The 11,058-nt window shown below is 33.2% G+C and overlaps 1 protein-coding gene across 1 annotated transcript in view; it reads right to left on the bottom strand.

Annotated features, from left to right (window-relative positions):
• The window catches only part of LOC110023920 (light-mediated development protein DET1), a 107,349-nt gene that overhangs the window by 11,334 nt on the left and 84,957 nt on the right, over positions 1-11,058 (bottom strand). The window contains exon 10 of the mRNA XM_020723577.1: positions 6,970-7,069. Within this exon, the coding sequence (XP_020579236.1) occupies positions 6,970-7,069 (100 nt within the window). The remainder of the gene's footprint in view (positions 1-6,969; positions 7,070-11,058) is intronic.

Raw genomic sequence — 11,058 nt, 5'->3', positions numbered from 1 at the left:
TATATATATAAAATTGATTAGTAGTATTTCGAGCCAAAACGAGCCGAACACGAACGAACAAAAAATTAATCATGTTATTCGTGTTCCGCCCCCTTAACTATCTAGCGAACGAGCCGAACACGAGTTTTTTAACGAGCTTAACACGAGCCTACAGCCCTATGTTTAATATATATTTGTTTTTAGGAAGAAAAATGAAAGATTTACATACATACTAATCAATTTCTATGTATTTGGACAATTATCACCTAAATTTTAATTTACATGTGTCCTTAGGACCGTCAAAAAAGTTCCTCGTTGACTAGACTGAAAGGAAAATTTTATAAGACGGTGGTGAAACCTGCAATGTTCTATGGCGCTGAATGTTGGCCTTTAAAAGAGAAGCATAATACAAAGTTAAGTGTTGCCGAAATGAGAATGATTAGGTGGATGAGTGGCTTTACACTTAGAGACAATGCAAAATGATTATATCCGTGATAGGGCTGGTGTAGCTCCTGTGACGGACAAAATTAGAGAAAGTCATCTTAGATGGTTTGGTCACATTAAGCATATTGACCATCTAATGATCCGAATAGGAGAGTAGATGTTTTAAATTTAACTAATGTTAAGAAAGGCAGAGGTAGACCTAGGAAGACTTGGGCTTATTGTATAAAAAATGATCTTAATTTATTAGAACTAAATGAAAATATGACACTAATTAGAACGTAATTTATTAGAACTAAATGAAAATATGACACAAATTAGATGTTGTTGTTGTTGTTGTTGTTGTTGTTGTTGTTGTTGTTGTTGTTGTTGTTGTTGTTGTTGTTGTTGTTGTTGTTGTTGTTGTTGTTGTGTTGGATCGATATCATGCCTAGTATGAAGATCCTCCTCTATTTTGTTGATAACATACTCATGGTTGAATCCCTAAGTAACTTTGGTGGCATCGTGCTTTATGTTGAGATCCCTAAGAAGATGTCCAAATTGTCAATAATAATGTTTTGTTTAGCTTGGCGATAAAAACAACTACTTTCAAACAAGTGCTAAAGGTCAGAGGCTTACCTTCAAACTCGCTAAGATTTAAAATATCAAGTGAGAAAATCTACAAGTTTCAGCAGTTAAGCCGGATAAACATAAATGCTCTTCTGCTCAAGTCAATGACTCGGACGGAAGCCGGACTCAAAAAACCGAGAAGTGGCCGAGTTTCTGGCTTTTCTCTTCACTCACAAGTTATTGTTATTGTGAAGAGCCTCATTTGTTAGTTCGATGACAACAAAACACAAGACTATTTATTGCTCAAGTCTAGGACTCAGACGAAGGTCAGACTCATCAAGCCAAAATGTGGTCGAGTTGCTGGCTTTTCTCTTCACTGGAAAGGCAAAAGTCGTAATGAAGAGTCATATTTGTCAGTCTAATGATGATAAAGCATAAGACTATTTATCACTCAATTTCAAGACTTGAACGAAGGTCTGACTCAGCAAACCGAGATGTGGTCGAGTTGTTAGCTTTTCTTTTCACTCAACAAGCCAAACTGTACTGAAGAGTCTCATTTATCAGTTTGATGTCAACAAAGCACAAGAATATTTATTGCTCAAGTTTAAGACTCGTATGGAGGCCAGACTCATTAAGTCAAGATGTGGCTGAGTTTTTGGCTTTTCTCTTTACTCAATAAGCAAAAGTCGTAGTGAAGAGCCCAGTTCGTTGGTCTAACGACAACAAAAACACAATAATATTTATTGCTTAAGTCTAGGAATTGGACGGAGATCGAACTCATCAATCCCAGACGTGGCTCAGTTGTTGACTTTTCTCTTCACTCAATAAGCCAAGGTTAGAGTGAAGAGCCCCACTTGTCAATTTAACGACAACAAGCTCATAAAGCTATCCAATTTAACAAGGTCAAGAGACTAATTTCACCAAGTTTTCTCACCTTATCTAAGAGTGAGGATAAAAGTCAAAGGAGATGAGCATTGCTTATGAAGACATCGGGCCAGTCGGGAGACATTCGATAGGTATGAACAAGTTTTAAACACACTCAGAAGGAAATCCTCTCTTCTTCAACAAGTTTGATGAAGTGTGAATCATAAAACCAAAGAAACTAGCTCAAACTTTGTATCAAATTTTTCTTTAATATCAAGACAAAGGGACTTCATGTTTATTAGGGTTGATATAAAACTTCAAATCAAGATCCATAAATATAGTTTATATTTTATCATTTAGGTTGAAATCATTTCAAAAATAGAGAAAGTCGTCTTTGGTCACATTAAGCGTCGACCATCTGATGATCCAATTAGGAGAATAGATGTTTTAGATTCAACTCATGTTAAGAAACATAGAGATATACCTAGGAAGACCTGGGCTTATTGTATAAAAGATGATCTTAATTTATTAGAACTAAATGAAAATATGACAATAAATATGACGCAATGGAGAAAAAGGATTCATGTAGCCGACCCCACGTAGTTAAGGCTTTGTTGTTGTTGTTGGTTGACATTGTTTCGGGAGTGAGATCCCCAATTGATTTTTCTTTTACTATATTGGTGTCAAAGTTATGTTGAGTCAATTTGAACAAAAATGAACTTATCTTCAAGCAAATTATAGACAAGACAATCTCAAAGTCAGAGATTCATCTTCGAAGGTTTGTCATAATACAATGAGAAAATTCTAAGCTTGTGATCATTAACAGGTTAAGTTGGAAAAGCAAAGTTCGTTTACAGCTCATGTCCAAGAAATAAGCAGGTCTTGAAGGTCAAACTCAAAAAGCCCAAATATGGCTCAGTCGCTAACAATTCTCTTCACTCACAAATAATAAAGATGGTTGTATTGAAGAAGCAATTGTTTTGTCCATCCAATGACAATAGTTGTCTTACTGAAGCCTATCCACTCTAATAAGTTAAAGTGATTCAAGTTCTCTCAACTAATTGAATAAGACAAACCAGTAGATGATCCTCACTTAAACCCCACAGATGGAGTTGCTAAATTTATGTCAACAAGATGTTATTACGGTCTTTTCTCACTCCCCAATAAATTGAGAATAACTAAATGAAAGATATCATCAATCCCCGTTGGAAGATGAGTCATCAAATGCAAGCTAGTAGAGTCAATTTTAGTTGTTCTTTACTCTCCCTCACAAATAATTACACAGGCTCAATAAGAGTCCATTAAATTGTTCAGAGAGAGCAAAAGCCGAAAAAAAATTATAGAAGATACACTACAAGAGATGTTGTTAATATTATTCGATTCGCATCAGATTTGCGGTTGTTAAGCGTTGAAAATTAAATTTTGATATTTGTAGCAGATTTTACATCTAATTTACGTCCAACAAATCGATAGAAAAAATACTATTAAAATGACAAAACTTTTATTAGAGTTGCGACGAATTTAATGTCAAATAAAACGACGCAAAAACTTTACTTGTTAGCGTCGAACATTATATATATATATGTAGAGACCAGGGAGATAATTTGTTGACATAAGTAACGAAAACATAGTAAGAACCATTTTTCAAAAATACGCACTAGAGAGAGATGATAACAATGATTATATTTTAACTTCAGCTCAATTCACTAGATATGAATACATAAATGATAAAAGAAAAATAAGACCTTTGGACTTTCTATTTATTTTATGGTATTGCCTCAACAATTTTTTTTAACTTTTGCATTAGGTTTGTTCAAAGTGATGGTGATATTGATGGGGATATTATTTGCAGAATTCAAGTTGGTTGGTTGAAGTGGATTTGAAGTGGAGGAATGCATCGGGCCTATAGTGTGATAGAAAAGTACCGTTTATACTGAAAGGAAAATTTTATAAAAAGGTGGTGAAACCTCTCTATGGCGTTGAATGTTGGCCTTTAAAAGAGAAGCATAAAACTAAGTCAAGTGTTGCCGAGATGAGAATGATTAGGTGGATGAGTGGCTTTGCACTTAGAGACAAAATGCGAAATGAATATATCCGTGATAGGGTTGGTGTAGCTCTAGTGATGGACAAAATTAGAGAGAGTCGTCTTAGATGGTTTGATCACATAAAACGTCGACCATCGGATGATCCGATTAGAAGAGTAGTTATTTTAGATTCGACTTATCATAAGAAAGGCAAAGGTAGACCTAAGATGACTTTGGCTTATTGTATAAAAAATGATCTTAAATAATTAGAATTAAATAGGACGCAATGGAGAATAAGGATTCATATAGCCGACCCCACTTAGTGGGATAAAGGTTTTGTTGTTGTTGTAGTAGGTTTGGCAAGCCAGGCCACTTACAATAGATACAACTTCTAGAATTATTTCAATTATCAATTATCCCAATAGCTACAAATATTATATATCATGAGATTAATCTAAAACTATAGATACTCCACACATATAGACATGGAATATTAGCTCTCACACTTCACCACTTTACCACAATACTTAACTTTAAAAATAAAAAGATCATCAACTGGAGGAGGATTTAAGCAGGACAAGCAAGAAAGCCCAGCATTTAATCAATTACAAAAACCCACCATCAAAGTAAAATAAAATATACTTTGTAATTTTAATGTTATTCCATGTAATTTTCATATGTTTTTCATTTGCAATGAGGCTGATCATATATGCCTTTGGAGAGAGTTTTAAAGCCTTCTTTTGGAAGTAATTCAATCATCCCAAATTGAGGCCTTGTAATTTGATTAAAGATTTAGAGAAACTCTCGTGATTGGAGTAGTTTGTAATAGTTTCCCAAAGGATTTGTTGAGGCAGCTACTCACTTCTGTTTAGAAAAGAGTTTTGTGGAGAAAATGTTGGTGTATTTCCTCCTTTTCTATAGCACTTCATGTATTATTTATACTCGCATTACTTTGATGATAAATAGCTTTGATCTATTGTAAAAACCTGTGCTACTAGGAATTAGTGTGCCCTAAAATTTTGGATTGATTTGTGAATCAATCCTACAATAACAGCCTATTTTTATCCTCTATTTTTATTCTTCTACATCCACACTATGTTCCTAAGACTTCATACCCCCTCTGACTATTCAAAATCGAATCATAACTCCTTATCAAAACATAACTCCTAATATCCACCTACTGTAACCAACCCAAAGTAAAAATATCATTACTTCCTAATCACTCATCAAACTAACCTAAAATCATCACCATTAATTAGTTAACTTCTCAAACCTATACTGTAGAGATCCTAACCCATTTTCTATATAATAAAACAAAAATTGATCATCTTCTATCATAAACTTCAACCGGAAATTTCTGAAAACTACCATCATTTTTAACCTTCACCAGTCTTAGGGTAACAGACTTGAATCATATTTAACTTAAAACTTGCCAAACAGATAAAACACAATTTTTAAATCTTAATTTACTAAATCCAATTTCTTCTGAATTTTTTCTCTATTTTGCTTTAAATTCCATATTCACTGACTAAATCCTAACATTGGCGGGATTTAGTATGCCCGGATTTATAAGATTTACTAAATCCGTTATCAGAAAGCACCTTAAACTTTCCACCACCACTTCAACAATTCTTCAAACTCCAAACGATCTCCCCATCAAAATTACAATTCATTGCTCGCCTCCCTTAAAAAAAATCTCCAAGAGAAGAAAAATCATTTCCTATTCCACATTACATTAACAGAAGTTGCCCAGTCCACATATGCAAATTTTTCACCTAGCCAAGAAAATCAGGAAAAATATATTTTAGATATAGAATTTTATATTAAATAATTTTTAATAGATTTTAATACAAATGTTATCTACTTGACCGCACAATTGCCATTTATTATGTCAGATAAGATTTCTTTATTCATACCATTTGTTCATAATTATTATTATCTACTTAATATTACTATCTTGTAAATTATAAAACATTTTAAACATATGTTGTATGTAAGATTTAAATAGTTTCATATTTAACTACAGCATTGTATAACTTCAATTTATTTAGTGTTTTTTTGCCCAGTACGTAAATATTGCCAAGAAAGCCTAGAGCACTTGGCAAATTTACAAAATTAGTAAACGCTGGCACATCCAATAGTGCTATAAACTAGTGACTTATCAAGAAAAATGTTACAGCAATATGATATCCAAATGAGAAAACCAATATTGCATATCTAAGGCAAAACAACTCCTCCTCAAAAGTTAATATTTTCTGAAGACTAAAGTTACTGATGCTATTCTAACAAAATTGAACGAATAAGTAAACTTTCATTTGAGTTAAAAGCACAAAGCATAGAAAGCCATGAATGTTTTACTCCATCAAGTATGACCTTAAATTAAGAAAACAAGACTATAATCAATGACCAAGTAAATATGGAGTTCGACGAAATTTTTTGGAAGATTTACATACATACTACTCAATTCCTATGTATCTATATATCTAACACCTAAAATTCAATTTTAACATACACCGCCTTAACTATCATGAAAAGGTGTATTTCGCTCTTTAAAAGTTAAAATGGTGGCAATTTTAATGTGATATGAATGATTTGAGTGATATAGATGAAAAAAGTAATAATTAGGTGTTCAATATGTAAATACATAAGAATTGAGTGGTATGTATGTAAATGCCTCCTTTTTTTTTCAAAGAAGAGGTGGAGATCAATAGACTTGATTCGTCTCTGGAGATGTAAGAATAAACTCTACTGAAAAAACAAAATTAAAAGGAAAAACAGCAACATTTGCACTTAAGCATATGGAGCTAAATGAAAAAGTAGCAAAAATCCAATTTTATTTTAAAATCTCCAAGTGATAATTCTAAAGATTACAACGAGAAATATGCCCGTAATAATAAATTTGAAACAAAGAAAATATGTTTTAAAAATAGAATTTCTAAACATTAGTATCGACAACTAAACCTATCAGAATCTTAGGATGATATTTGGAAGAATAAATGGCTCAGAGAATCTAATAAAGTAGAATGACACCAGCCTTCTCAATTTCCATTTCTCATAATGTTAAAATTTGCATATTATAATTCAGTTATTTTACTAAGTATTGCATGCTTACCTGGCTTAATCTTAAATTTGAGGATGTGAGGCTGCCTCCTTGAAATAAATTTAATAGGATGCTCAGTCGAGTGTCTATGCCGATCAGTTGCAGAAATTAGCTAAAGAAACTTAAAATCAGATTCAGCTTTACAAAAGTTTCACCAATCAAAAAATAAACTACAGCCGCGCCACAAATCTTGTGATAAATTTAAGGGAAATTTACATAAAGGCACACAATTCTTATAGATTTACATATCTCACGCTTAAAATTCCATATTTACATGCATAGAACCTTGTTGCTTTAAAACTATTCATGAAAATGTGTATTTAGCTTATAAAAAGTGAAAATAGTGTTATTTTTATGTGATATTGAAGATTTGAGAGCAATGTGCATAAATATGAAAGTCTAGGTGTGAGATATGTAAATACATGAAAATCGATTGCTGTTTATGTAAATTTCCCTAAATTTAAAAGCAGTTATGCTTGTTTTGAAAATACAGAAAGAGATGATTGCTATACAAGCAAACGAAGTCCAGGTATCACAAAAAGCTAAAGGAAAATAAAATTGCACATCGACTCAAATTCTCACCTTCCTGCTTGAAAAACAGATTGATAATTGATGAAAAGAGATTGGATAACTCAGTGTAAATAAAAAAAATTAGACATGCTGAAACTGAAAGACTGAGCGAAAACTACGTTCTCGTATCAAATTTTATAAGCATAAAAGATACCAAATAGAAGGTAATAAAATAATAACGAATAATGGCATAACCTCCTAAATTGACCATCAATTTGCAACAGCCGGGAGAATCAAAGTTGTACTATGTTGATAGTATCATGAAACCACCAGAAGCTGGTATGAGTAGTGTTGACACCATTTTGGGATTCCTAGGAGTTTTAAGGATCAGATCCAGTGGGACGAGGTTCTGAAATAGCAAGAGTAAGAGAAAAGGCGAAGTTGGCGGAAATTGGAAGGGATTAAAAAGATTCAGCAACTATGAGGGTTGAAAACAGAACAAGAACAGCCAATGATAACACCAGCGAGATACGAAAACCAAGGGATGTCCACCACCTAGTCCCGAGTTACAAATACGTCACTTGAATGTGAGCATTGTGGGCTGTAAAAATTTACACTCCGGACTCATTGATGATGAGAGCTTTGTGTTTAGTGTTCTGGTTCAAATTTTCAAAAGGTTGATGACATAGTAGATAAGATACTACTTAGAGATTTCATCCTCATGTTGTGAGAACTTTAAGATCTCAGGTTTTAGATTTCCCATACGCACAAGGCGCTATATTTAATCACCCCTCTCGATGATGGGAAAGCACTTTCAATTAAAGTTGGTAATTAAGCACTAAATATTCAACGTATAGTAGCAGCAGATTTAGGATTTTAAATTGTAAAATTTATCACCTTGAGCATAAAGCGGATGGTGGGGAAAATGATGATGAATTCGATCAAAATCACATGGTTCCATCGTCTCGAAAGTCGTGATCTCTGATCTACTTAATAGAGGACGTAGTAAACCCAATCCGATCGAAAGTTCCTTATCAGCAACCATGGGTTGCATCGTCCAAAGTAATCTTGTAGATTTGGAGTAGATGTTTGTCTAAGGGAGCACATTTAAGTCAACATTAACTAACAGAAAACTGTGTCAATCAACCACTCTTATGGTTCACAACTCAAATAGTAAAAATGTATTGGGGGATACACAAACTGCAGCCATGACCATAACATAACGATGTCCCGCCTCGTCAGATAGCTTTGGTTGTAATAGTTATTTATTTGTGGAGTTGTTGGATTAAACCACACGAACAGAGAACTGAGACTACATTCTTACCAGCATGAGATTATTTTGAGTGTGAATATAATATTACGATCGATATTACACTCGTTTTTTGTGAGCTAAATTCAATCAAAAGTTTATCATCGTCGAAAAATGGTTGTGGAAGAGTGGATTGAATTTGGTTTAAGTCTTTAGAAGATTTAATTTTAAATTAGATGTGATTTATTACTTTGAAAACTTAATTTAAGAGCTTTGATTTAAAAATTAACCCATATGATTTTAATTTTCAGTCAACACAACTATCATCAAGGATTGGACATTTAAAACAGTTATGTTTAAATTTTGTTTAAAATGTTGACACTCGAATATCTATAAAATATCAACCTCGTCAAAACCGGTTCATATGAGAAGGATTAAACTTTGTGATTTGAACTTATAAATTCTTATAATTGTGATTTAGATATCATTGAAAATTACTGAACTTGTTAACTCCAATCCTTAGAAGGAAGAGAATCAAACTAATTTGGTGGGACTTACAATCCTGCCCTATAAACAAAAGAGGTACGTTTGAAAGCATGCATAATTTTATTATTTTTATTCAATTTTAAAATATGAGGGTTTTTTAGAAATAATCATAGATTTTTCAAAAGAGATTTGCATGCTTATCAGAGTGAGTGAACATTTGAGCATAATTCGCATAGCATTCTCAGACTATTTAAATTTAAATAATTATTTAACTTGGAGAAGCATATGCGGGTGTTTTAAACTTAATTTTATGTTAACCAGCTCAGCATTCTCATACTATTTATCAAAATATTTAGCACTTTAGGCTGAGAATGCTATAATTATTCGCATAGCATTCTCAGACTATTTAAATTTAAATAATTATTTAGCTTGGAGAAGCATATGCGGGTGTTTTAAACTTAATTTTATGTTAATCAGCTCAGCATTCTCATACTATTTGTCAAAATATTTAGCACTTTAGGCGGAACACATGCGATCTTACTTTGTTAAGGTACATGTATTTCAATACATTTATTCAGAGCAATTGTATAGATTTTAGCACACTTATTCGATAATTTGGAAGACTTTCAAGCCAATCTATTGAAGTTTTGAAAATTAACTCAAAAGTGAAAGTGCGAGACTTATAATCATCCAAATCTTTGTTAATCATATAAATGCTTCCTCGTTAATATGCATGCATATAATGACATTTGACATTTGACATGCCCAAAAATTACAATTTCTAAAATTCTTGCACTTATGTTAAGACAAGGTATTGAAGCTGAAAAATGTCTTGAAAAGCAAATGCAAGCCTTAAAATCATTGAAACTTCATTGTTTGTAATTATAACTTTTTAAAATGCATTTACATAACTTGGAGTACTCTCAAAAGTATTTGAGAAGATTATATTGCACTTGCATGGATCTCATGTCATTGAATCTAAATTACATTCAAAACTTTGAAAGTTTTGGTGAACATTAGAACTTTGGGATGCATACATGGTATCATTTTGAGCTTTAAAAGAATCATCTTGTGGTTTGTGATTAAACATTGTGAATTCAGTCATGACTTTCTAAATTTAACATTCGATTTATGCGTTCAAAATATTATATGAATGTTGACCTCATTTTTAGTGAGGTCTAATCTTTCTCTTAGGATTTAGGATCTAGTCTTAGGGATCTCCCTTCGACTATCTTAGAACCTTAAAAATGGGACCCACCTCATTTTAGAAATTCAACCCGCTTTCGTCCCCTTCTGGAGTTTCGCGTGTGTGGTATCAACTTCTAGCACTTAGAAGGATGAAACCAATATGAGGAAACCCAAAAGTGATTCCCTATAGGACCTTCCTGAGCCGTGGCCTTTTGCACAATTCACATTGCACAATTCACACTCCCGTGCACAAGCTTCGCAATTCGGAGAGTCGACGCGTCCGATCGCCATGATCCGCTTCGTTTGCACTGTTACTTGTCGAATTTTCGAGTTAACCTTTTGAAACGATCGATCGCGGGTCGAAATTTTGTGAAATTTGAATTTTGACGCGTTTTTGACCCGATTATCGACGACGTCGTCCGAGCGACCTCGGATGACAAAACGGACTGCGCCGGCGCGTCCGGAACGTCGATTTTGCCTAGGGAGAACACTCATTTTGTTACGTCGCCGCGCGCGAATGAATCGAATATAATTTAATATATATATATATATATATTTATAAATATATGTATATATATATATTAATCTATATTAAAACTTTTTTTCCCCATTTCCTCTTTAAGCCCTAACTCCCCATTCTCCACGTCCGAGCTCTGCTTCCCCGATAT

This window comes from Phalaenopsis equestris, unplaced genomic scaffold, assembly GCF_001263595.1.
Source record: "Phalaenopsis equestris unplaced genomic scaffold, ASM126359v1 Scaffold000236, whole genome shotgun sequence".
Taxonomy (NCBI): Eukaryota; Viridiplantae; Streptophyta; class Magnoliopsida; order Asparagales; family Orchidaceae; genus Phalaenopsis; species Phalaenopsis equestris.
The sequence above is the reverse complement of the archived record's forward strand: the minus strand, read 5'-3'. Positions and strand labels throughout refer to the sequence as shown.